The sequence below is a fragment of the Lampetra planeri genome, chromosome 5, assembly GCF_965212315.1.
Source record: "Lampetra planeri chromosome 5, kcLamPlan1.2.h2, whole genome shotgun sequence".
In the NCBI taxonomy this organism is placed as follows: Eukaryota; Metazoa; Chordata; class Hyperoartia; order Petromyzontiformes; family Petromyzontidae; genus Lampetra; species Lampetra planeri.
Window position 1 is genome coordinate 1545728 of NC_136111.1, and position 27651 is coordinate 1573378.

Consider the following 27651-nt stretch of genomic DNA (forward strand, 5'->3'; position numbering starts at 1 on the left):
TTGTGGGAAAAGAGCACGATTATTATTATGACCATGACTGCATGAACACCCAAACACAATTATACAGCGGCAGCAGCATTACTGTGGCACGTATAATTGTCTCCGAAACTAGAACTCAGTGTGCGCATGAGCGTCCCTGCGAGAGGCAGCAGTATGACAATAGGCAACAGCAACCGCCGCGACTTTCAGCGCCAGTCTCTCATCGCCGAGTGGCAGTGCCAGGCTAGGTGCACGTTGAGACCGGGTAACGAAAGGTGGCGAACGCTCGCTGCTGGCGAGAGGTCACGGGAGAGGCCCATTTGTTACGAGTTCACAAATATCTCCCGTAAATCATTAACAGACTATCGGGGCAAGTGTGGTTAGCGAGCACCTATTAAGGACGGAATGGCGCACCAGCGTGGCCAACACCACGCCTGGCCGCCTTTGTCTCCCGAGTGGCGATGTTGTCACACACCGCACCAGGTACTCATTTCAGGCTGAGTCGATCAAGAGGTAGCCCAGAATCAATTCAAATAATCGTCACTGGTGTTGGCCGTGAGCGGGAATCGAACTCAGGTCACCGGGTTCGTAGTGCAGCGCGTCACCGTTCCCCACACACACATACGCACACACACCCACACACACCCCCACACACACACACCCACACACACCCCCACACACACACACCCACACACACACCCACACACACACCCACACCCACACACCCACACACCCACACACACCCACACACCCACACACACACACCCACACACACCCCCACAAACACACACCCCCACACACACACCCACACACACCCGCACACACACCCCCACACACACACACCCCCACACACACACCCACAGACACCCCCACACCCACACACACACACCCACACACACCCACACACACCCCCACAAACACACACCCCCACACACACACCCACACACACCCCCACACACACCCCCACACACACACACCCCCACACACACACCCACACCCACCCACACACACCCCCACACACACACCCACACACACCCCCACACACACACCCACACACACACCCACACACACCCCCACACACACACCCCCACACACACACCCACACACACCCCCACACACACACCCCCACACACACACCCACACACACACCCACACACACCCCCACACACACACCCCCACAAACACACACCCCCACACACACACCCCCACACACGTGCGCGGTGATTGTTATGGGATTGGAAGCGCTTTCTTGTTTTTCCGCTCCGATGACTTCAGCAGCCTGCACATTAATTCCGGCTCAGCGGGGGGGGGGGGCTGCTTCGGGGGATCGTGGGGAGGGAGTGGGGGGGGGTAGTTGGAAATATAAAGACGGGGGGGAAGGGGGTGGGGGGGAAGGGGGGGGGAGCGGGAGGGGGGCGGGGGGGGAGCGGGAGGGGGGCGGGGGGGGAAGCGGGAGGGGGGCGGGGGGGAAGCGGGAGGGGGGGCGGGGGGGAGGGAAGGGGGCGGGGGGGGAAGGGGGCGGGGGGGGGAAGGGGGGGCGGGGGGGGGGGAAGGGGGCGGGGGGGGGGGGAAGGGGGCGGGGGGGGGAAGGGGGCGGGGGGGGGGAAGGGGGCGGGGGGGGAAGGGGGCGGGGGGGAGGGGGAAGGGGGCGGGGGGGGGAAGGGGGCGGGGGGGGGGAAGGAGGCGGGGGGGGGAAGGGGGCGGGGGGGGGAAGGGGGCGGGGGGGGGAAGGGGGCGGGGGGGGAAGGGGGCGGGGGAAGGGGGAAGGGGGCGGGGGGGGGGAAGGGGGAAGGGGGCGGGGGGGGGGAAGGGGGCGGGGGGGGGGGGAAGGGGGCGGGGGGGGGAAAGGGGGCGGGGGGGGGGAAAGGGGGCGGGGGGGGGGGAAAGGGGGCGGGGGGGGGGGAAAGGGGGCGGGGGGGGGGGGGGAAAGGGGGCGGGGGGGAGTCCGTGGACTGCGCTTTCAACCTGACGAACGGAGTTCGATTCCCCGGCTACAACTAACATCGGTGGCGAGTGGTATCTCGATTTCGGCCTTGGTGCAGATACCCCATCATCTTCACCAGGCCCCGACCTTTGGGGGGCCCCAGGCCCCACAACCCCCCCCCCCCCCCTCATGGAAGGCTCTGCTTGCCATTGTCCAGAACCGAATCCCTGCACATGAACATCCCCACTGCCCACTGTGAGGGGAGGCGATGGTGTGGGGAGGCATTCATACAGCAGTGGATAGACCACGGTTCACGGTGATCGATGACGATGATCAGGCCACTCGTCATCATTCGCCACGTAGCGCAGTTCTCCTTGTAGCTTTAATCACGATCTCACCCAACAACAGACACTGTGAATCTAAACATTGGCCGTGAAAACCTCGACGTATACAATTATATCTCGCCTCATTGCCTGCGAGATAAATGCATATTCTTTGGGTTTTTCGGTAAAGTCACGCAGATAGGTTATTTTCTTTCTATTTTCTTTCAACATATCCACGTGACTTTACCGAAAGACCCAAAGAATATGAATTCCTGCAGTCACAAAAGCTTTAAGTCAAAAGCGTAAAGGAAACTTCAAACTGTTATCTTGACGCCGAGTAGCGCCATGATTTTTCGAAGAGAAGAAGGCATTTACATCCAGCCCTATTGATTTTGTCCCAAAAATGATTCGGGCAAGGCGCAGTTGAGGAGGGGGTGGAGGGGGGTGGTTACGGGAGTTATGATGGGGGAGAGCGAGGCCCTGGCGAAGTGAGAGAGATGAAGTCGAGGTCACACTGCTCCAGAGAGAGACAGCGAGACACGGCGAGAGAGACACGGGGCGAGATACAGAGAGAGATGGGTGGAGACAGAGGGAGACGGAGAAACAAAACGGGAGATAAACACGGGAAAAAAGAATGCAGACACGGACATATATAGAGACGGGCAGGTACAGAAATCGAGAGGGAGATGTGTAGAGCGCTACAGATAGAGGAGAGAGACCGGGACAGAGGGAGATAAAAACAGAGAGGTCTGGACAGCGAGAGGAATAAAGAGAGCGCTGGGCACGCGGCAGCGATGGAGACACGTGGGTAGAGAGAGAGAGAGAAACCGAGATGGTCCACCCAGTGCCATGCACACCGCCCCGCGCTGCCCACAGTCTGTCCATTCAGGTGCGGCTCCCAAAGTGGAGTAACGCGCCTCGCTAGGCGGCGCGTGTTGCTCTGGGGGCGACAACCCGCGACTGCGCGCCGAGTAGCAACGACAGTGGCGGACACTGAGCCTCGTGCCGAGTTCCACGAGCGGCGATGATGTCTCCCGTGCGCCCTGGCAGTGCATTGATATTCACTCCTCCTCGCCTGTCCCCAATCACGCTGGCCTGATGTGATGCATGCTAATTATCTGAGACGTTGTAAACATTTGTAAAATCGGTTGCCGCATGCTCGTAAATACAGAAATGGGCACTTACATCATCCACACTTGACGGCTCTTGGAATTCCGAAGAGAAAATAATTGGCGGCCAACTTTTAAAAAACACCTGCCAACTTGCATTTTTCAAGCAGCTAACTTTGTTTTTCCCCCTCTGTGTAAAGATACCGGACAGCATTGTGACTCTGCAGCACTGTGACTAGTATTGTGACCATCTGTAGCACTGTGACTTGAGCTTTGTGTCTCGCGAATGTTCATGTTCGTATCACAATTTAAACGATTCCTGTGATGATGGGGGCGGGATGGAATGCACTCGACTGCTCCACTCGGGCTGAGTGGGAGCACGGCACCACCACCGCCACCGTCGTCGGCTGTGGAGTGGCTTGGAGTGGCCCTCATCCTCTTTCCTCTCCGCTTCTTGGCCTTCACCGCCTCATCCACTCCGACGACTCATCTCGCTCCATCCGCGAGCCGCGACTGTGCCAAGCGCCGGGTTAATTGGCCACATCCACCGCAGACAATTTGCTCCTTGATTGCGGGGACAAAAATTCAGCCCGGTTAGTTTTATCGTAAAATCTCGAGCGCTTGTGCGATTAATTTGTTTTCGCGTTTGTTCGTTTGATGTTTGGTTTCTTTATTTTGGTGGTGGAATCGCCGTCTCTGTCTGCTTGGGACTCTGTCCGCTCGCTCGCTCGATCATTCATCCGCTCGCTCATTCGTTCGCCCGGCTCCGCTCTGCTCGCTGCTACTGCCGCTCGCTAACAGCAAGTTCCCCAGGCAATCCGGGCCGCATTGAAAATAATGTTCTCATTAAACCATAAATATTAATGAGCGCGCCACATTTTAGCGAGCGGTTTTTTTCCCGCTGCCAATTAGCGTGTAATTTTTCTGAGGAAATATTGCGATTTTGCATTTCATTAGCGCAGAAAACGGTAAGAGCGTGGCGTGGTTTTAGCGGCCGTTGTTTCGAGGAGTGCAAGGCCCTCCCGCTGCTGCTGCTGCCTTTCGGACACTAATTAATTATCTCTCACAGCCCCGAGCCTCCGTGAAGTCGTGTTGTAAATTACACAAATAAAATGTAACGCGCACGTAACACATGGCCGGAACAAATGCGATGCTGCTGCTGCGTATTTGTTCTGTTTCTCCATTAAAAACAAAATGAAAACGTTGTTTTATTACTAAATCACCTCCATAATTTATATTCCTGCATTGTGAAATGATTATTTATTCAGGATGAATGTTGCCATGCATAACGGCACGACATTTGTATGCACCAAATATTACATTTTTAATTTATGCTTTAATTTATTTATATTTAGTGACTTGCTTATCGTTTTCTCTGTTTTACACCCCGATCGTCGTTACTGTGTTGTTTGTTGTTGTAACTCGCTGACCCTCCCATTCTGCTGGACATCCGTGAAAAATAACTTAATAGCTCATCGGATTCCTACAATCTAAATACATATCCTTCTGATATTATTACACAGTGCACATGGCAGTAGGTATATAACTGTGCCCGTCAGAACTGGGAAGCTAAGCTGGTTGTAGACTGGTAGATACTGGATGTGCGTCAAGCCCAGAGCTTGATGGGGACTGCGTGGTGTCCACAACACATGGGGTGGCTGTTCTCCAAGTCTCCTCCAGTTTCCTTCCACAAGAAGCCCAACACTCATTGGTGAATTGGCCAAACATCCCATATATTGAGCCTCATTGAGGCGTTTCTGCATGGGTAACAATGTCACTCGCAATGTCTCGCAATTACCAACGTAACAATACCATCATCGGTTGATATTTAAATGATAATATAAATGAGTGGTTATTCTCAGAGCGCTAAAACAAATATATTTTCCAGCACTGGTCAACCGTAGATGCGAGAACATAGCCATCTGGAGGTCCAAGAGAGAGAACGTTCTTAATAGATGCAATGTGTCATCTAAATATAACCAATGTGACACTGTGAAGTGAGATACTTGATAAAGGGAGTCAAAGTAAATGAAACCAGAGTGGAATAAAAAAAAAGCAATCGGAGAGAGCGCTGTGTGTGTGTGCGTGCGCCTGAGTGGCCTTGGCTTGCCTTAACCGTCACGCAGCCGAAGCTACTCGGGAAAGCTTCCACCAGGTTACACACGTGACGTGGTTTTATTAGTTTTGAATACGTTTCTATTTTGTTAAGACTTTGGGGGTGCGATTTGCTGTGAACAAACAAATACATCGTTTTGTATGAACAAGTTGGGATGCATCTTGACTTAAAGCTTTAGTGACTGCAGGAATTTATATTCTTTGGGTCTTTCGGTAAAGTCACGTAGATGGGTTCAAAGAAAATAACAAAAAAATAACAAAAAAATACGACGATTCGATCGCAACACAAGCAGTCTAAACGTCGTAGTTTTTTTGTTATTTTTTGTTATTTTCTTTGAACCTATCTACGTGACTTTACCGAAAGACCCAAGAATAGGTTGGGATGCCTCAACTGCAGTACAGCAAGGAGGCCACAGTCAATCCGCTAGTCTGACATTACTCTCCACCCTACCCCCCCTGCACAGACCCCGGACCACAACTCACATCAATCTCCTCTCCAGGGATCCCGGTGTGCACCTTCAACAACCGCCCTCGGTAAGCGTGGTGTGTTCACGGAAGGTTTATCGGGATCGGGATTACTCGGAATCTGATGTTTCTTATTTCCCATTGAGCTAAGCCAGTAGACGAGGACTTTTGCTCCCAACGTTGACCCAACGTTGGCCATGTTCACTGGGTATATGGCCTTTTGTTCAAGGGCGACTCGGCAAGCGGACAAACGACGGCAGCAAAGTGTTGTTCTGTACAGAGGCGGACGAGCGTGAGTTGGAGCGCTTTGGTAAAGGTGAACGCGACACTGCAATCTGCCTAAAGAAGAGCGTTTTGTGAATCGTTGCCGTCCCATAAAAAAGCCCACTTCACGACGGCACCGCCGCCACATCCGTACCTCGCGCAGGGCATCGTTAGGATGGCTCGGGCCGTTCTCGTGTCGACTCACAGCCCCTCTCGTGTCGACTCGCAGCCCCGCACGTGTCCCGTGCCTGACAAGCCGTTGCTCGTTTGCCGTCCCCTGCAAGTGTGCGACTGACCCCTTGCCCTTAGCACTGCGGCCCTGTAGCACCAGCCACAGTGGCCGTCATCGGCTTGTCAATAAAACACCTCCCCACCTCCCCCATGCATACGCGGCTCGGGGAATTCAAATGCCAGTCTCGCGATTTCTACCAACGCCTCCGGCTCCGTCTGCGATAACTCTCCGCACCGCGGCTGTTCCGTCGCCGTGCTATATTGGGTATTTCTTGATAGCCTCGCTGTGCTACGAATGTCACCATGTGACCGCGTGTACTTAGATTGCTTGGAATGCTGCCCAAGGAACCAGTGGTGGAGGTGGCTCCTCGGGAGGGGGGGGGGGCTGATACAGAGCCAGCATGGAAGAGATCCGGGGTTCCACTCTGGGTTTCAGCCACTGCCTGTGATTAAACCGGCTTCTCAAGTGTCGTGAGTTGATGGTCTCAGCCTGATTACCAATAGCTGTACAAAAAAAAAACATTGTATTTGGTTTTCCTGCATCATACAACATGTAGAACTCCAAGTACTTGACTTATCCGTTTCGCTGGCATGCAATGCACACCTCGAATAGCAGGCTAAGTGCGGTGCCCCGAGTGTGGAAAAGTGGCATTTGAAGGGAGCTCAGAAGTCGTTCTGTGATGTAATTTTTAGGAGGCAGTTCTGAAAAAGTTCCGATGTGCAGCTTATTTGCCTTGATGAGATGGTATCAAAGACGGAATTGAAATCATCATAATAATCAGCCATTACCTATCCACTGCTGGATGGAGGACACGAAAATAGTCCCAGTTCTTGTCGGTTACGTGTAATCTCGTTCGGTATTGTGTGTAGTCTCGTCCGGTATTGTGATATTTTTCCCATGATAACCGTCACGGCTGTTTCTATCTCGGAGGCGGAAACCCCAGGCACAACTCGGCTGCTGATTTGAAATTGCCTGAGCGTGCGCGCAGGTGGAGACAAGCGTTCTTCACTTGAGTGGGAGAGCGACTGAGAGTGTAATCAAACCTCTCCCTCTCGAAGAGGTTGCAAGCGAGCATGAGACGCGATCGCGTCTAAACTAAACAATATTTATTTTTGCCAGGTAAGGCCCACTGAGCTAGACAGCGCTTTTTTAGACTCAACCTGGCAACAACTGATATTCCAATGAAGTGGCTTATGTGGAATTTTATAGCAGCCAAACACTCTAAGCGCACTTTGTTTCAAAATGTGGAGGGAAACGCTGGAGAACCAGGGGAGAGAGAGAGACGCAAACTCCAAAAATACAGTTGTCAGGGTTGGGATTGAACCGAAGACCTCTTGTATACAAGGCGAGGTAGTTCACATCTCGCCACCACGTCGTCTGCTCCGGCTTGTTGGCCCGGAGCGAGCACCGCAGACCCTTGCCGACGGGCGCTGGGAGCTGAAGTATCGCTCGTGTCAATGGACGCTAATGCAGTTGGCGATGCGGTGGCGGTGGTGGTGGTGATGTGGGGAGCACTAGCGTAGTAGCGGTTATCGCGCTGCACTATAAACCCGGCGACCGGAGTTCCATTCCCAACTCACAGACAACACAAGTCACAATTATCTGAACCGGTCCTGGGCATCACCTAGGTCGACTCGGCCTCAAATCTGTACCTGACGTGGTGTGTGAACATCGCCACTGTGGAGACGAAGGCGGACCGGCGTGCTGCTGTCCGCCCAACTTCTCGTGTGCCGTGCCTCCCTTCAATAGGTCGAGTCGCTAACAGCCCTTGCCCCAGCAGTCTGTTAAGGCTGTACGGGGGGGGGATCTTTGTCTTTGGTGGTGGTTATTGGTGCCGGATTGGCCTCTCCCCCTCCCCCCATGGCCATGCTCACCGCACATACATGAGGATCATTCGTCGTGCTGGCGGTTTTGAGACGCCGCGATTTTCGGTGTTTGGAGTGCGTGTCATTCGGCACGGTGTCAGACGTTTCGCTCCCCACGTGCTGCGAGCTTCTTTAAGGAATGGGATGCAAACCAAAATAAAAACTGCACTACAGTTGGATTGGTAGCATCGCAGAACCGTGAGAGATGTCGACGGCATTGGGATGCCTTCATCCAGCAGTGGATTGAACACGGCTGACGAGAAATGATGTAACTCCTCGCGGTGATGCGAGTGCACCGACCCACGCCCCCCCCCCCCCCACGGTGCCGTCCTCTCTACCGCCTGCCCTCCTCGGGGGTGCTGCAGCGGAGCGAGGCCCCCCGTGAGCGCCGGGGGCCGGTCGATGATACTTCAGCCGATACATTGACGCGCGACCCTCACTGATGGTTCGCGGGAAGTGCCCTTCTCAATTACCACATTGTTCTCGTGGGTTGGGAGGACGTGGAGCGCAGGGAGGGGGTGGTTCGTTGCGAGTGCCCTGTTTCTTCCCTCCCTCCTCCTTCCTCCTCAAGCTGCCACGAACACCTGCAAACGTCGTGGATAAAAGGGGGCCTGCTGGGCTGACATGAATGGAAGCCTCTCATCTCACTGCCCCCACGTCGGGTCTCTTTCTCTAATTGTGACCTAAATCACGGTGAATGCGGCGGATCTCTGTCAGATCTCGGGAGATAATCGGGGGTTGAGCTTTTGTTAGTTGCACAGGTGGAAGGCCACCAGGGCTCGCCAGGTGTTGCAGGCAAGAGGCTGAACATTGCCGAGGAGATTGAGTGGCGAGTGTCACCTCCTCGTACCCGTGGTGATTCTTCCTGCCCCATGCTAAACGGTCATTAATCATCATCGTCGGCCATGATAAATCCACTGCTGGATGGAAGCCACCTCCAGTTACCGCCATCTCTCAATTACTGATGGAACTTCCCAACGCAAAGCAGCACCGTTCTTAAAAAATGTCTTGCGTCTCGGTGAGGCTTTGCAGGGTAAAGAAAGGATGTCGTTATCATCATCATCATCATCCCAGGCGATGGATAAGAGAGGCTGTGGTCCGCTCGATTTAACGTACATCTTCTCTACCGTCCTCCAATGCAGCTCCGGGTCTCGGAGCTGCAGTCCGCACGGGCTGAGCGATGCGATGCAATTTCGTGGGCGTTTACCTGTAAACGCACTCCGGCTCGCCCTCTCGCAAACGGCCCGGACACATCTTGCCGAGCCTCTCCAGAGAGCTCTGACTCCGGATGGTGGTTATTGCCACTTTTGATGCTGCTAAGTCGGCGATTGAACCGATGATGAGCTTCCCTTCAGCCCGACACCCTCCTGACCACGCGTCCCACCCCCCTCCCCCAACGCGTGAGCCCAACAAGAGCTCGTGACGCTCGACGGATGATGAGACGCTCGGAGAGAAATGTTTATTCACGAGTTGCGGTGAAATGAAATTTGAAACCGGTTGGTATTCTCCCGCGCGAGAGTTTGAAGTGGGGTTTGGTGTATTAAGTTGTTATTGTTGTTGGGGCCCCTTTTGGCGGCGGGCTGCCTGCTGGAACGCCCATTAACCTCACCCCTTCCTTGCAAATGGAATCTAAATGTTGGCTAATATGTTTTGCTTGTAATTACGCCCTAATGGCGAAACGTGCATGTTATTGTGTTGTGCGGTTTCGACTGTGATATTTCATTGCAATGATTCGGAATTTGTTCCATTACAGTGGTTTATTTATTATTTCTAACTTTGCATGGCATTCGGTCAAATGAGTTTCCCCTTCACGAAGGTAATTTTACGCAACGTCTGTGATTTTGTTGGGTTTTTTCCATCGCTCTCGTTTTGGTAATGTGCGTGTTGAAAAGCGCTTGACTTTTAAGCTGCAAAGGAGTCGTGCCACTTGGTTTAATTCAGACGAGGTCCGCTGGTGCACTCTCCTCATCTCGTAGTCCCTCTCATGACGTCTCGCTCAGGGTTCATGAAAGCAAAGATCGTTTTGCTAAAAAAAACAGAAGCCTCTCGACGATTTACCGCGAAATCGAGAGTGAGGTTCGGGGCCCACATGTAAAAGAGTCCAACGGGGCAGGGCGCGTGTGCATGCATGTGTGTGTGTGTGCGTGCGTGTGTGTGTGCATGCGTGTGTGTGTGTGTGTGCGTGCATGCGTGTGTGTATGTGTGTGTGCATGCGTGTGCGTGCGTGTGCGGAGTGGTAGTGTAGCGGTTAGCGCTCTGAGCTACGAACCTGGTGACCCGAGTTTATCTGTACCAGTCCTGGGCCTCCCCTCAAATGAGAACCTGGTGCGGTGTGTAAACAACGGCACTAGGGAGACAAAGGCGGCCGGGCGTGGTGTTGGCCACCCACCCCCTCATATACCGTACCGACCTTCACAGGTGCTCGCTAACAGCACTTGCCCCAACAGTCTGTTAAGGCTATAGGGGGGTTCTTTGTCTTTCTGCGTGCACGGCCCCGTCGCACGGCGGAACAGGAGGCCACGGTGAAGTGCGATTCCGAGGGACTTGCGGCTGTCGGGGCTTACAAAAAACACTCGAGTGGGCCCCAGTCAAAGATGCCAGACGCTCGCGTTTGAAGCGTGGCCAGCCTGAGAGGAGGAGGAGGGGGGAGAGATAAAAAAAAATTCGGCGGCGTTTTCTTCCACATCCCCCCTCCGACACACTGCAAGAGGGGCCCGGGAGATGAAAAGAGCGAAAAAAAATAATCAAACGATTGCGCGTTTGTGCAACGGCGCTGCAGTGTCGGAGGGAGACGAGGCGCCTTCTTCGTGAGCAGTCTCCTCGCGTGTGATGTACATTCAAAAGGGAGACACAAGTTATTAAATGCAGATTTGGTGGCGAAATGTCGGCCGGGGGACTAAATTTTTAATGTGATGAAAGCTCCCCCTCAGCCCTCGCCTCCACCAACCTCCTTCAAAACCTTCCTCTTCTTAACCCCGAGCAGTCGGCGGCTTGTCCTGAGTGGGCCGGCGCTTATAGAACCTAAACACACCTAATAATAATAATATCGGCCGAGGCTCCAAAGCCTTTCAGCTGTCAAGAAATCTCATTACACAATGGTTAGCACACCTGCAGGACTGTCAGGGGACCTGCCGCTGATGATGGCCTGCCGCCCGTGCCTTTACCTACCGAAGATTACCTTCCCCGAGTCTCTTCCCCCCCCCCCGTCCCATCTCCTCCTCTCGTGGACGCCCGTTATCTGTTGAATTATTAACGAGATCTGCGCTCCTTAAAAAATAGGACTGGCGTGTGTATGCAAAACCGCAAATCTGATATTAAAATGTAAATTTTCGGCAATCCATTGTCGGCGTGTGAGGTTGGTGTGTGTGGAGGGGGGGCGTGGGGGGTGGTGGCTTCTGTGTTGTGATGGGAGGATGGAGACGGGAGGACGGGAGGGCGGGTGCCTCGCGCAATTGTGCTCAAGATATTTTTTTTATCACTTTAGAAGCGTTATTCGCTTGGTAATAGAATGATGGCTTTCAAAAACACCGCGCCGTGACCAAGTTAAATTAACGATTAAACTTAAGGTGGAATGACACTCCTTATCCGGGTGTTATATCATCTGAAAGTACTTTGCATGGTTTTTTTTTTCAGAGGCTCATCCACAGATTTTGGGTTCATAAAGAAACGATGTTCGAGTGATCTTGGACACCGTGGTCCGTTATCTATTTACACAAACAAAAAAAGCTTGCCAAATGCATGATCTTTTATTTGGACTTTCTGTTTTGGACAATTTCCTTCATAAAAGCAGAGATGTTTTGTACTGTTTTGTTAGGACGCTGCTGCCAATGCTGCCCCTTGCTTAAAAATTACAACAACAAAAAAGTTGTTTCTGCATACCGAGTAATTCCACTGAGAGGCAGGATGAGAACACAGAGCCGGGACTACAAGTGAACCGGGCCTCTCGTTTCAACTTCACAAGAGTCTCGGTGGACTTTGGGCAGGAAGTGCGATGGCTTAGAAGTGGCGACAGGATGAGACTCGTGACGGAATGGCGGCCAAAGGAGAGGACCTGCCCAAGGGAGTGTCGACCGAAGGAGATGGAGCCAATAAGAGTGGCTCAGGTGCAGGAGCAAGATGGGATAAGGCATCACGAGGCCAAGACGGAAGGCGACAGTATAGGGAGGCCTTCATCCAGCTGTGGGTAGACAATGGCTCATGGTGGTGGTCATTATACAGAATGTATGCGTAAATATCAGTATGGTTATGTATGGTCAATCAACCCCCATGGCTGACATGGTGTGTCGGGAGGTCTTCATCCAGCAGTGGATTGACAAAGCGCTGTAGTCGATTATAAAAGTGCAAATTATGGCTCCAAAGGTAAAACACCTTTTGAGTCCCGCAACCTGGTACCTATTTTATCAGCCCTGCAGGGAAGGAAGCTGTATTTGCCAGCAATTGGTAATTGAACCCCCGCCACCACCATAATGTCTCTGAGCTGTACGCTCTGAGCTACGGAACCACTCGGCTCGATTCAAAGGACGACGTTTATTGGAGTAACGGAATTGCACTACGAGAGCAGTTTCACGCGTCGGCTCTCGCGACCGATATCCATAACATAGGTGTGTGTGTGTGTATGTTTTGGGTTAGATCGTGCACGAAAGTTTTGAATATTCCCTGGTAACAGAATTCACTCGAGGTAACAGAATTACAAGCACACTGCAACCCTCTCTTGTACAATACCAACCCCTGCTGTGTCGGATACCTTTGACGCGGTATTGCGAGCTCAAATGACGCCGATGTCACATGTTGTGATCGCTGTATCGGGTTCTCTGTCCCACGCTGCGAATCCGTTCCTCCGGATCAAAGAAAGCAAGCAGTGTGAGCACCCAATGACTCTCCACTCACCAACAATGTGCCCTCGAAAGAGCGCTTGTCCCGTGTCAATTAAACGGATAACGTTGGTTTGTTATCGTCAGAACTAGATTAAGCCACGTTGTTTAACGTAGAGCTGGGTTAAGCCACATTATTTAATGAACCGCACCAACCGGCCCTGACCAAGTATGGGCACGCCACCACCATGGCCGGCATGGGGGGGAGGCCTTCATCAAGCAGTTGATTGACAAAGGTCGATACATATATTTTAATGCAACACACAGCTGTATATGTTCATATCATTAATTTTATTTTATTCGTTTCTATTGCGCTTGTTCATGTATGAAAATCCTCACTGAGTCTTTTTTTCAGGAGGGTCCTGCCAGGTTTCCATCGTAGGAAGGGCAATGATGCTAAACTACTAAACATTTTGTTGGTAAATATCCAAATTTTGGCAAACTTGAACCATGACTCCAGCACACTTGCGAATGTCGCCACGGGATCTTTCACGTTAACTGCGAAGCAGAATGTGTTTTATTTATTAAGACAAATGCACTCACCAGGGTAATAACCAGGCCGGCCGCTGGATTCGAACCGTGAACCTTGCGCTGCAATCTTGTGGGGTTACAGAGTGAGCCTGGTCTCAGTCCTGGCGCAATCCTACCCCGTCCTCTCCCCAGTCTCGTGGCGATTCACCGCCCACGTGGGTTGTGGGCTCCGTGTGTGTGCGTGCGTGTGGTGCCCGCCTTCCGCCTGCCTTCCACGCGAGGAGGAGGGGGTGGATGACGTGCCAAGCGGCTGGCACTGCACGCTCCATGTAAGTAGCAGGACGGAGGCACGGGGACCTGCCACTGGGCAGCAGCGGAAGAGAGAAGCGGGAAGGGAGGCCCAGCGGTGGTCGCTCAAGTTCAATTCCTGGCCACGACTAACATCAGTGGCGAGTGATATCTTAGCTAATTCTGTGCCCTTTGTAATGCATATCTGGTAGTGTGGTGGGTAAGGGGAGGCAAAGGCAGTCTGGCATGGTACTAAACACAACTACCCCCACATGCACCGTGCCGTGTCATGTTTACCAAGCCTGACTTGCTGATGAGACCCATAATGTTGCAACCGGTCGAGCGTTTCTGTGTATTCTTACATTCATCTTGAAGGGCATTAGGGGGGCAAACTGATATATATATTGAAAATGTGGAGCTACATCGCAGGGATAATGTATCATTAGTTTGCCCATCACGCGTAATTACGTTTTGCTCTATAATCACGGCTTGGCATGAGGAGCGGTCCCCGGTCACGTGGCTTCTTTCATTCTCAGCCGGTGCCATGGCAGCTTTCGCTCAATCCACCACCCTCCGAGGAGACACCGCGGCAGGCCTGGTAACTGCGAAACGCAGCAATGCGAGGCTTTGTATTTCAATTGCTCTGTCGTTAATATCGTTTGTTAGTGCTCCGTGATCTATCGTGTGCGTTTGAAGTTGCAGTGCCACGCACGTGTTTGTCTGTGTGTAGCTCGAGGACTTGGGCGTGGATGTGAATGTGGAGGACGGCGCCCTCCACCGCCAGAGCTGTGGTACTGCAGCGATGCACTCGAGGTGGCACGCGACCCAACGCCGATTCCGTGTGGCCAGTGAAGAGCGACTCGATTGTAAGTGATTTAACCGTTCGAAGGGTTTATCCGATAATTGGTTAATTGTAGGAACACCCAACAACTGGCCCACCCACACGCCCACCCACTCGCCCACCCACTCGCCCACCCACACGCCCACCCACTCGCCACACACTCGCCTACCCACTCGCCCCCCCACTCGCCCCCCCACTCGCCCCCCCCACACTCATCCAACTACTCACCCACCCACTTCCCCTCTCGGATATAGGGAAACAATGTCAAATATTAAATAATGTTTGTGACATACTAATTCATTTTCAGGTCATCATCTGGGTTAATGGTCCACATTTTCCAAATTGCAAACAATATCCACAAATGACTCCATTGGGATTATGCCGTTTATTCATCACCGCTTACTACTGCACAAAACTTGGCAGGGACCCTTCTGAAAAAGCATCGTGTGGCTCGCAGTGATGCTTTCCTTGGAAAACTAGCAGAGCGAGTTATAGTTATATTCTTGTAAATGGCAATTTGTTCTGGAGCTTTATTCCAATGTCGAGGTTCGCTAGCCACGACGAGAGGATTGCAGGAGAGAGTTCGTGCTGTGGTCTAACCGTTCCTCCTCCACCTCAAGGAGCGTGTGCAGACTGCAGTGAGACTACAGCACCGTGCGTAGTGTTCGTCATAATAACGTTGTTCTACGGCACTCTCTCTTTCTTAAAGAGCAGCAGCTGCTGCTGGGCAGCAGCTCGCCGCCTCCCCGTGCCGCGGCTCGGACGCCGGGGCGCGTCGCGTGCCAAAGATCGACAATAACCGCACGGAGACGCTCCTGGGACCTCGTGTCTGGAAGAGTGAAATCGCTGACCCTGAACATTGTTCCCCGAGCTACATTGCTCTCATAAAAAATTGAAGCTTTAATTTGTACCCGAGTTGGGAGCAGCAACCCAGTGTTGAGAGAGACAGAAAAGAAATTCAAGGTTGGTCTGACCCCAAAACACATCCGTGAAAGCGACGGGGGCTGAGTGGAGGCAAACGATCGGGTTCGAATAATACGAAGGAAAAATGTCGTAAACGGAAAACGCACAAGCGGATAAATGTAAAGTATTGTGCACGTGTTGCCTGCGAGACCACTTGCCATCTAATTGTGTCGGTATCTGCCAAGAGTGCACGCGTCTGGCCCCCTCTTCTGTTCCGTCTCTGGTGCGTCACAGATTATTGCATCCGTGATGGCGAGTGGGAATTGGAATGTGAAATGTGCAAAAACAGAAGCCCTAATTGGCACCCGGGGAGTCAGAGTTGACGTCCCTGTCATCTTCATCGCCCCCCCCCCCCCGCTTTCCCCCCATTGCTCTGGGTGCCATCGTGGGAGCGACGGTCCTCACCTGACGCCTTCGTATGGGGACGGCTGCGGGGTAACGTCTTTGAAACGCGTTCCTCTGGAATCCACCGCGAGTGGCAGCAGCAGCTCCTCTCTTCCCCCCTTAAGTCGAAAGCGCGCCGAATTTTGCACCAAAAACTAAAATTGGTTTAAAAAGGCCATTGCGATTTTTCCTCTACGATACTGCCAGTCCTCTGCTCATTTCGGCTTTATCTTATAATATTAGTCTATCAGCATTTATAGCATTTGTAATATGTAATTGCCCAGGGGAGGCTGATTTCTCGGCTAAAGGGTGTTAGGCCAATCGTGTTTCCTTTTAAATGATCCCAAGTTTCAACTAAATCTTGCTGCTTTTAAAGCACATCAATCGATGGCCCGAGTTGTACAATTCTGAAGTTAGCGGGTTTTTTATACAATGACGTCATGGCCGTGAGAATGAAGGGGGGGGGGGAAATACTTATTGCAAATTTCAAATTTTAGAGCAATTTTATTTCAGCGTCATTAAATATTCATCACCGTAACCGACCATCTTCATCACCACAAGGGTCCCGGCGACTTGTCGGTGATTTCCGAGTGCTGCCCTGACACCCACCCCCCACCACCCCCCAGTGGCCCTCGTTGCATATCCGCAGAGAACGGTGGCTGCGGTGTGCCGCGGACCGCCCACGGTGTCTAAACGGCCAAGTGTTTCGTTGGCCATAGGATCCATGTATCTTCTCCACCCCCCGCCCACACACCAAGTTTGAAGGCGATCCAAGGAAATCATCTCGGAACCAGCTGGCCCACCCGACGCAACTGCACAAGCCTCGTGGCCACCCACCCCTCCCCTCTAATTCTCTTCTGTCAATCATCAAATGGCAACTGATGATGAGGCTGGATTAAATTATTCCACTCCTTCCTTGCTCTGCTTCCCAACGATCAGTTCCCTATAGACTTGCATTTCTCTCTTCCAAGTCCTCCTCTACGCCATCTGTTCACGGTGGCAAGATGTTTACTACCTCGCCTGGTGTACAAGAGGGTCGTGGGTTCGATCCCACCCCTAATTCCTGTATATTTGTAGTTTGCATGTCCTTTTCTCTCCCCGTGGTGGGGTGGATTTTTCTCCGAGTCCTCTGGTTTTTCCGCATTTTGAAACGTCACGCATTTAAGAGTATTTCGCTGCTCTACATTTCCACACAAGCCACTTCGTTGAGCTCTCATTTGTGATAACTAGAGGTCGCTTCTGAAAAAGAGCTGTGTAGTTCAGTAGGCCTTACCTGGTAAAGTGTAATAAAAAGTGTTAGTGCTTCCCGCTCACAACACAATGGCCATGCAAGGCCACCGATGGTCATTTGGTGGCTTGCGTTTGACAACTACAAATGGCCATGGGAATGTGGAATTTACACTTCTGGCTTCCAGGGCCGCTAAAACGCAGTAGAGGAGCATGCTTGAGCTGGGTAATCAGAATGTCGGTGTTAAAACCAGCTATGCATATATTTTATATACACACAGGATGGAATACAGACACATCAGGCACGGATGTCTTCTCATCCATCCATCACGTTTCAGCAATAAGGTGAGCAGTGGGGAGTCTTGCTGTGCGGGATTATTCACTCGTTATTTATAGCTTAATCATATAAGCGACGCACGTTTAATTGAGCCGTTTATACTACAAATGAAAAACATGTTTCATTATTTTCTCGTGCATCGGTAACTGTGCGTAGGGTGCAGATAGCTTGGCTATCGCAAACCGTCCCGACATCAACTTATCTCCCTCCCGGCTTAGACATTGCAAATGGCTCGCCCCCTTATCTTGCGATGGTTTGATATTTGCCTTGTATGTAAATGTCATCTCTGAATTAGTCGCAGCGCAAAATCGATTAAAAAAAGCAAGCACAAAGCAACCCCCCCATCACAATGCTACAACCTGTTTCAAATGTACAAATGTTTCTTTCATATTTCAAAAAGCCATTAAGCACCACAGAGAAATTGATTTTGTTCAGATGGACATTATCGGAGCCCTCGATTCACGCTAAGAAAGCCCGCATGCAGTCTGCCAACCAAAAACAAAGATGTAAATGTTTCTATAACGCCCTTTAACCTAATACAACGTTTGGGCGAGTATGCCCCTGTTGTACTTGATCAGGCGTTTTAATTAAAATGTACTATTAACATATATCAAGATGCAAGCAAGGATGGTGTTAGGTTTTTTTTTCCCCCTTTAATATTGAAATCAAGTCGACGCAAAGGGTGGGCAACGGAAAAGATCGACAGCCCCACGTGGCGCGTGCCGGGCGCACTCCGCACACGACTCGGATGGCCACGTGGGGGGTTGTCTCTGTGCACACGCTCGCTTGGCAACTCGGATGGCCATGCAGGGGGAGGTCGCGGTGTACACACTCGCTCCACACGAACCATCAGCAACTCGGGTGGCCACGCGGAGGATTGCTGCTCCACTCTATCCACCAAACTCGCTCGAATCGGCACGGCGACAACTGATAAGCAGATACAACGCCCAACTCGGCGTCGCTAGCCTTCTTGCAGGGGTGCGCACGTTGGATCAAGTAAAAATGAATGGCTCCGTGTTTTTGGAGTCGTACCCAACGTTTAGCTCCCCGTGGTTGCAGCTTCTCCAGGAACCGAAGCCCCCAGCTTGAACCGGCGGGGAGCTTCAGTCCTTGCATCTTAATTCACATTTTTTTTAGTTTGCTCTGCACAGATTCAAAGGCCCAATACTGTGTCATCTCATTTCCCTCTACTCCACACATCTCTTTTGCCCTCCAAAAAAATCCCTCTTCTTCAAACTCTTAAAATGCAAATCCACCACCCCCCACCATGTGCACATCATTAACTTGAGATACGGGTGCATATTGCCTACTTTATTATGAATCCGTGTAGTGTGTGTGCGCGTGTATCCGTCCTAATATTCTGAATGTCCGACAGACGAAGGCTTCAGCGGCTGTGCTGCTGCTCCACCGCGGAACACCGTCTCCCCTGGCAGCCAGTGCCGCACGTTCACGTGAGACGCACGTTCACGTGAGACGCACGCCCTGCAGGTTTTGCCTCAGGTTCAGCACGACCTTCTCCTGCCGGGCCTTCTCTTCCTTGAACGCCATTCTGTTGGCCTTCTTCTCCAGACGCCGGTCCTGCGCACACAGACACGCGCGTCATTCGTGGTCACGCACGCAGCCATACGTCCAAAGTTTTTAAGAGGCTGGCTTCGTTATTTTCTTTGCCTTTATGTAAACATCACAGATTCAGTTGAAATTGGTAGAGCTATTCGATTGTATTGAGAGGTGGTGAATTGCAGATACTCTCCACGAGGACATTACGTGTCTGGGCCAATCCGGTTAAGCGGCGCCCACTATATCCACGTAAGATCGACGCCGGGCGGTGGCGTTAGGGGGTGGCTGATCACGGTGTGTGTTGGGCGCTACGCGTGCGAGGGAACAAAACGCCACCAGGACTGGCCGCAGGGCGGGGGACTCTGCGTGCTCACCTTGCGCTCCTCCTTGATGGCGTGCTTGCGCGCGCGCCGCTGCTCCGGGGTCTCCTCCGGCGCCCGGGGAACGGCGGCGGCGCGGGGGAGGTCGGAGGCCGTCACGGTGCCCATGCGCTCCACCTGGCGCGCCGTGGGGCCGCGTTGGGGCAGCACGCCCAGCGGGAGGCCCGTCTTGCGCGATACGCGCATGGGCTGGGTGGGGGGGGGGCGGCACACGCCTTGGTCATCCACAGCAGCTCCGAGGTAAACGCGTCCGTGTGGGGCGCGGTAGCATAGCGGTTAGCGTGCTGTGCTAGGAATCCAGCAACCCGGGTTCGTTTCTTATCTGAACCTGTCCTGGGCATCCGCTAGGTCGACTCGGCTCAAGTGAGTACCTGATGCGTGCGGTGTGTAGACATTCACTGGGGAGACAAAGGTGGCCAGGCGGGGTGCCGTGACGACCTTCATAGGTGCTCGCTAACAGCACTTGCCTCAGTCTGTTAAGGCTATACAGGGGATCTTTGTATTTATTTGTATGCGTACATGCAGTTGAGCGACGCTCGCAACAATGAGCAGAGTGCCTTACAGATGCAACGCAGCAGGGAGGCCAGGTGGTGCATCTGCCAGCCATCTCAGCCAGTCCCACCCATAGCCCCCCTGCCAGCAGCGAGCCTTCCACTATTCACGTGGCCTCAAAGTGCATGCACTTAGCGTGACACAAAGCAGTGGTGATGTGACCATCACTTAGTGGAAAGAGTGGGTTTTGTTGTACACGCGTACAGTGGCTTTGAAAGGCAACTTGAGTTGAGGTGGGTTAAGGTCATTCAGAGGGTCCATGATGGCCAACTGAGAGCACCTGAACCTACAAGGATGAGATCCTTGGATTCACAACTGTGCTTCACCTGCCCAAAATTTAACCGGCAGCAGACAGGTCACGAGTGCCTGCACAAATAACCCAAGTGAAAACATTTGTATTCTTGGGTCTTTCGGTAAAGTCACGTAGATAGGTTCAAAGAAAATAACAAAAAAAAACTAGGATGACGACTGTTTGTGTTGCGATCGAAACGTCGTAGTTTTATGTTATTTTATTTGAGCCTATCTACGTGACTTTACCGAAAGACCCAAGCATATCAATTCCTGCAGTCACGAAAGCTTTAAGTTAAGATTTATAACATTTGGTCTTCGTTTAATTTGATAATTCCACTGTGTAACACATTTTTAAAAAATCCTGGGTAGTAACTTATTTCCTAATTGCTTATGCATCAAAAGTACACTGATTAAACGCGACACTGATTAAACAAATTATTCGGTGATGCTGCTGCTGCGTTGGCAGTGGTGCACAATTAACTAAACTCACATTCGTCAATAACATGTAGTGGGCTTAAAATTAATATGTAGGCAACATTTTGAGCAATGGCCCTTCAGCAGACAATACAATAATTGATTACAAAACAAACCAAAAGATTTTCAGAATCATTGTCAGAAGACATTACAATATCAGAATGCACACAAACTCATACACGACTTATTGATGAAACACATTCACATGACTGCATATTTGTTTTTAACACTGAAGAAAATGAACTCACTTTTGATGGCTCTTCAATCAGCTTTGGGTGGTTGTAGAGGTTGGAATACGTGCCTGAAAGAGAATAAAACAAGTTATCCAGATACCAGATTAATAATAAACACTTTCAATCAAAGGGTTTATTATTAATTTACACCCTGGTGATTATTCACGAAGTGCTTGACTCGGACTGGTTTCACACCAGGCAAGGACGCAGCAATTAATACCTATTCTCACACACGTAGAATCATGTGCATAGGAGAAACAAAGTTGTAATTTACGCTAATTCTGCATTCATGCGAATGGCAAACAAAGTACAAGAGACTCGTATGAGAAACGAAACGGTAAACTTGGGACGAAAATATTCTGATTGGATAATATCGTGACCCGGATCTGTGACAGGCCATCGCGCAGTGGGGAGATGATTGTTAAAGGGCCCCCCACCCCCACTGTGACTGTTAAGGCTGCCAAGTGTTCGTGTGGAGGCCTCACTGATAATCGATTCGCAGTCCCACTTCTCTGCCGGCTTCTCCGTCGCCACCTCCACCATGTCGTCGTCGTCGTCGTCGTCGTCCTCCTCGTCGCTCTCCTCCTGGCCCTGCTCATTGTTCCTCGGCCCACGCTTGTGATGCCCCTCCTGGTTCGCGTCCGGCCTCTGGTGCCTTTTGAGAAAATGGTTTTCGAAATTTTTAAACCGAAGTAAAGTGGCACATGCTTGGCACGCAGTTGCAGGCACACTGCGAGGGACGTTGTGCAAATCAGCATGAAGGAGTCAACGCGTGTAGGAAATTCGCTCCATTCCTGGCGATGGGAGACTAAACCTTTTGGAGTATTTTAAAACGCAAACATTCGCATACAATCCCCCTCCATGGACACTACTCTTAGTTTAATTATAAACATGGCTTCCCACTTTTAAGTACTCTTCAAACACCTTAATTTTACCTTTCGTCAGTAACTTTCAATGTATATTTACAAAGAAGAAAAGAATTAGTTTACTCGAAGACCAAAGCCGATTCAGTGCTTTTGGTATTTGCGGCATTCTTACAGCGCAAGGTTAACACCAAGGGGTGGTGTTTCAATCTGCAGTAGTTTCACAGCACGATGTTGCTTTGCGTGATCCCAATTGAGTACATTTGCAGGTATTTTTTAAATTGGGCAAAGTGTGACTACAACGCCAGCACACAATGGCAGACGCCTGCGAACGGATGACCGTGCATGAATTTTAACATCCACTATTTGTAACTTTGACACTCCTGCAGTATTAACCCCCAAGCAATCCAACAAACTCCCCGCCACTCGGCCGAGTAAGATCCCCAACCCCCAGTTACTGGAAGACGCGCCCCAAAACAACCGGCTTCTCGCTCGCTCGCTCACTCACTCGGCCTGCTCGCGAGCGTGGAAGTCGTCCAGCGCGGCCTGCAGGCGAGTGCTGCCCGCGGGGATGCTGCCCTCCACCTCGCAGTGGTCGAGTGCTCCGATCTCGTCCTCCTCGTACGCCGCAAAGAACTGAGGACGACAACGTGTAGATCGGTCGCGTCGCGATCGGCAGCACCGCTGGGGCGGAATGATAGCCCGGCACCGTTTTAAAGGCGGTCTTGCTTTGGCTGTGCGAGGCGGTACTTGGCCATGTAACGATTAATGTCTTGAAATTTCAAAATGAAATGTCGCGATTCTGGGTGACGATCCGTTGTTTCCTTTTTTACCATCTCGTTTGTATTTACCATCTCATTTGTGTTATTAATTCCACGTTAACCGTGGGCACGACTAAATCTCTGTGGCAACGCCGAGGTGTACCGCGGTGCAAGTCACCTTCTCAAAGCGGTCGTCCAGCAGCGTGAGCTGGTCGTTCCTGCGCATCACCGACGAGGTGAGGGAGTAGTCGGTGAACCTGGTCTTTGTCTCCTCGTCCATGAAGAGGCACTCCTTCCCGCGGCTGCCGTCGTCCGTGCCGGGCCCGTCCGAGTCGTAACTCATGTCGTCCGAGTCGTCCACGTCCTCCCACTCCCCCGCGCCTTCATCGCCCGCTCTGCACAGTGACAGCGCCATTGATCAGTCGTCACCCGTTGGCACCTCGTGTAAACCCCTTGGGGCATTCATTTATAAACAATTTTAATGAAACACATTTCAAAATAAAAAAGGGCTCTTCATTAAGGCTGTCTTATACAATACGCTAACGAGTCAGGCTACGATCAAGTCTAACAGGTTGAAAGTGATTTCCTGCTGAAATTAACTTTGAGGCAGTGCTTGTCTCCTGTGTACAGCCCTGAGCCAGGTGGTGTAAATTCCACATTCATATGACAGGGGATAGTCTATCCATAGTACTGCTGCTGACTTCAGCGCAGTGGTGCCAAGTGGTACAGAATAACGCGCAGTGGAAGAGCATCTCCACTCACCCCTTTGCGTCGCCTCCTTCAGCGTTCGCCTGCATCACAAAATCATCATCGAGTTCCGCATCTGGGTCGTCAAAGTTGAAGTCATCGTCGAGAGCCGCGACAACGTCAGGGTCCCAGTCCGGACGGGGTCCTGCAAAGTGCAACGGGTGGACAGGAGGCAACCTCTACTCAGTAAAGTCACGTAGGTAAAAAAAAATGAAAACAACTAAATTAAATCACGACGTGGGAAAGCATGACCTACTGCTGATGCAGACTATCGGCAGTAGGCCATGCTTTCCCACCTGATGACGGACGCTTGTGTTGCGCCCGAAACGTCGTGATTTAATTTAGTTGTTTTCATTTATTTTATTTTATACCTACGTGACTTTACTGAAAAAACCAAAGAGTATGAATCCTTGCAGTCACGAAAGCTTCAAATCGGGAGGGAACCTACTTGACGCAGCAATTAATCCATTAAAATCTATTGTTTAGCTTGTGATGCACGTGTCGTACGTTAAGACTCGATGTTTTTTTTTTTCCTTTTGTGCATGTTTTGTAGAATAAATGGGTGTTTGCGATACCTGCAGCAGCTGAAGGTAAAATATAATTGAACGAATGGAATCGCAACCCTGAATCTCGGAAATTCCTCGATTCGTATGGAACATGTAGACCTCAGCACTTTCCACCAAAAACAAGCAAAAAGCAACATTCGCCAAACGTAACCTTAATTATCAAGAGCACCGACAGATGTGGACAACCACAAATGCCGGCTCGAGCCAGGAGCACGGCCACGGGGAAGAGGGGACGTTACCGGGAACGGGAGCAGCGCGATTCAGCAAGCCGGTCTTCTCCTCAAACTCCGACGCAAACACGGAGGAGGGCAGCTGCACCTTCGCAGCCTGGAATGCAGCACAGCAGAGAGCGACTCAACACTCAAACATTCATTTCAACTCCAGACCCCAAACACAATTACGTGTGACCAAAATGTTGTATGCATGCAACAACTCATTTCTTTAGAACTGTTTTTTGTATTTAGTTTGTTGTCCTTTCCCCGCACCTCCGATTCGCACAGTTGGCTACGTACGGTGCGAAATAAGTTCAACATACACACACCACCAACACCCAAACTGTGCTCCAATTAACTGTTACGGTACAGTCTAATTTCCACCATTGGCCTAAATATAACCATAACGTTTCAAAGTCGCACAATTTGGAGGTATGTATCATGAATATACGAACCAAGTTTAAATCGATGAATCATAGCAGTGCCCAATATACTTTACGCACCACAAAATGCCAAGGACCGCAGAGCGAGCGGCCCTGGATGTTGGCATCTTACCGGGATGTGCACAATCTCGATGGCTGCATCCTGCGCTCGTTTCGGCGGCGCCGACACCAACTCTGCGGGCCGCGACGCCTCCTGCAGGTGCTGCAGGTAGTTGTAGTCATCGTCGAAGAAGACGCCAAAGTCGCGCTGTTGTTCTTTTCTCTTTTCAAGGTCGCTGTTCTGCGCACGCGCATTAAGAAAAGGCGATGACAATAACGTGATGTTTCGATGGATACAAATGGGAAGGATAAATGTGTACATGTCCTTACAAAAAAAGTTACCGAATTGATTACTTAAGAATGAAAGAGAGAAAATTAAGATTGACTTCGCTGAATTCAGTGAAAATAAAATGCTCTGCGATGCTCTTTTGTGCAGTCATCAGTGACGAAGCTGAAACCATCAACTCACACTTGAGAACAACGCTTAATAACCGGTGGCTGAGACCTAAATTGGAACCCTGGGTCTCAGTGGTGCTGGCTTGGTGCTATCCACGCAGATGTATATCCACAGACCATTTTTTTGTCCTATCACTTTCACTGGGTTTAGGTTGCGAAATATGGACGCCAATTATTTAGATTTCTTTGAATTTAAGGGGTTAGGGTATATGGTTAATAGATTAAGGTTAAGAGTTAGGTTTTTAAGTTCTGGTTTAGTGACTCTGCAGTTATAGTCGTAGCCAATTTACATTTGTATTTCTGCGAATCCTCAATGGAAACTCAGTGAGACTCAGCCCTGTGTTGTGCGCTATACCCCGATCACTTCCAAGTAAAACCATAACAAATCTCTCGAACTTAATATGGACTAAGGATAGAGGAGTGGCGCACACCGTGCTGTCAACGCTGCGTTTGTTCCTGGCCAACAGCGAACATCAGTGGCGACTGATATCCTTCTGCTAACGCACACGTCACTCTTGCAAACCAGGTCACTCGCGAATGAGACTAGTCCTGCAGTGAGTGACGACGGACGAACTAAAAATTGGCCCAGGCATTTGTAAACACAAAGCGCCCCCAAATTGCCGTGCCATCTCATTGGCTGGTGAGGAAAAATCTTTGGGGGCTGCCGAATGTGGGACTCGATTCCAACTGAGAGCATAAATAATCAATCAATTCTACATACATTGGAGGTATTAATTCTAGATTTGAAGCTTTCGTGACTGCAAGGAATCATATTCTTAGGTTTTTTCGGTAAAGTCAAATACGTGACTTTACCGAAAAAAAAACCTAAGAATAACATTGGAGGTAATTAAAATGTTTTAATAAAAAAATACTTGTATTGTTTTTACTCTGATCACATTTGCAATTTCCCCACACAGACCGGACCTGCTGGGCCTGCTCTTTGAAGTTCTCACGCGGTTTAACTTCACAAAGTAGAACTTGGGTGTACGGGGAGGGAGGGGGGGGGGAGTTACTGCACCTTGATCGCGGGTAGCAGCACGCGCTGGGGGGCTGTCTCGTCCGTCAGCAGGGGGTCGTGCTGACTGCGGTGGACCAGGTGGAACTTGACCGAGCTGTGTTTGTCGATGAACGGCTTGGTTTTCCTGTGAGGCTGCGCGCACAGGGCAACAGAGAGAGAGGTCGCGTTGGTGGGGGAGTGAGCCACTGTTTACATGCATCGGAGGTTTTTAAATAGGCGGTTAAATATCACAAGGATGGTCCGCTACATCACCAACAACACCAGTATAAGAATAGGTGTTACTCTTTCTGGCAATCAAACAAGTGTTAAGATTGTTCGATTTAAAGCTTTCGTGACTACAAGAAGAAGTGTTAAGATGTTCAAATATTAAACAGAAACCTTTTTGCAAGGAATCATGTCTGCATTAACCACACATACTTGTGGTGGCCATGCAAACAAAAACATGCTCTGGTAATATATGCATTGTCTGAGACCGATTGGTCTACACCAGCCTTCTTTAGAGCCTGTCAGCCAGTGTTAGACAAGAGAACGCCAAAAGGCGAACACCAACAACACCGTTTGTCATCATCGCATTACGTATCATCGCTATTTACATAATTTGACCATGACAGGGATAGCAAAGCGGCATTCACATAACATCACGGTGACTGGAATATCCATCACCCGAACCCTCCAATGATCACCACGATCATCACCCTCATCATCACATCACAACCACCCCATCATCCTAAAATTCCACCATAACAATCACATTGCCATCATCACCATCACCACCCTCATCATGACAATCACCTTCCCATCATCACGACCACACCATCCATCATCACCACCACCCTCATCATTACAACCACCGACCCATCATCACCGCCTCGTGAACGTTACACGAAGCCGGTGGGTTGCCAACTCGCTTCTAAGGCCGAGCCGACTCTACGAGGAGGCCTACAGGAACCAGCTCTGACAGAAAGCCACCGATGTCGGCCTTGAGCGGGAATCGAGCTCGGGGTCACGGCTTCGTAGCTCGGCACGTAGCCACTCGGGCACCGTTGCCCGACTCACAAAGACATCAAAACCACGACCATCGCTCACCATGTCGGCGCCACGTGCTCCTCCGGCCTACGCGTATCAAGCCGGCCTCTTCCCGCGTCGCGACCCCGCACCTCGTCTACTTGCGACCGACGAACGTATCACTACGTGCGCGCCGCTGATTCTGGCCCCCGTTCACGACGCCGACGAAGCAAACTCGTGGAGGCGACTTTAGTCGAAATTGACGCCGAGACGAAGCAAGGACGGTCCACAGACGCGGTGGGTTACACGGCGAGCATGGAGCCGCGGGCCGCTCTCGTCTTGAAACTCACAAACGCCCCTAGGGCAGATCACCGTCAAAGAGAAAACCGAGGCCAC

At 51.1% G+C, this 27651-nt stretch overlaps 1 protein-coding gene and 1 long non-coding RNA gene across 2 annotated transcripts; one reads left to right on the forward strand and one right to left on the reverse strand.

Moving 5' to 3' along the window:
- The first annotated feature begins 5825 nt into the window (after positions 1–5825).
- On the forward strand, positions 5826–25418 carry LOC144718622 (uncharacterized). The gene is made up of 6 exons (XR_013585466.1): positions 5826–5984; positions 13811–13947; positions 14443–14504; positions 14637–14772; positions 17603–23716; positions 24070–25418. It is a non-coding gene; the product is annotated as an uncharacterized LOC144718622 (long non-coding RNA).
- On the reverse strand, positions 18292–27651 carry LOC144718621 (protein LTV1 homolog). The gene is made up of 11 exons (XM_078594015.1): positions 27337–27651; positions 26251–26382; positions 24850–25017; positions 24322–24409; positions 23532–23661; positions 22948–23164; positions 22517–22644; positions 21631–21800; positions 21161–21213; positions 19590–19784; positions 18292–19236 (listed from the first exon to the last, which is right to left on the reverse strand). The coding sequence occupies exons 1-11, from the start codon at positions 27337–27339 to the stop codon at positions 19123–19125; spliced, it is 1398 nt and encodes a 465-aa protein (XP_078450141.1). The 5' UTR covers positions 27340–27651; the 3' UTR covers positions 18292–19122.

Coding starts and splice junctions, on each gene's coding strand:
- LOC144718621 (XM_078594015.1), bottom strand. Junction 24,410..24,849: donor TCGAGATTGTGCACATCCCG/GTAAGATGCCAA, acceptor GCTGCATTCCAG/GCTGCGAAGGTGCAGCTGCC. Junction 21,214..21,630: donor GGACTGCGAATCGATTATCA/GTGAGGCCTCCA, acceptor ATTCTCTTTCAG/GCACGTATTCCAACCTCTAC.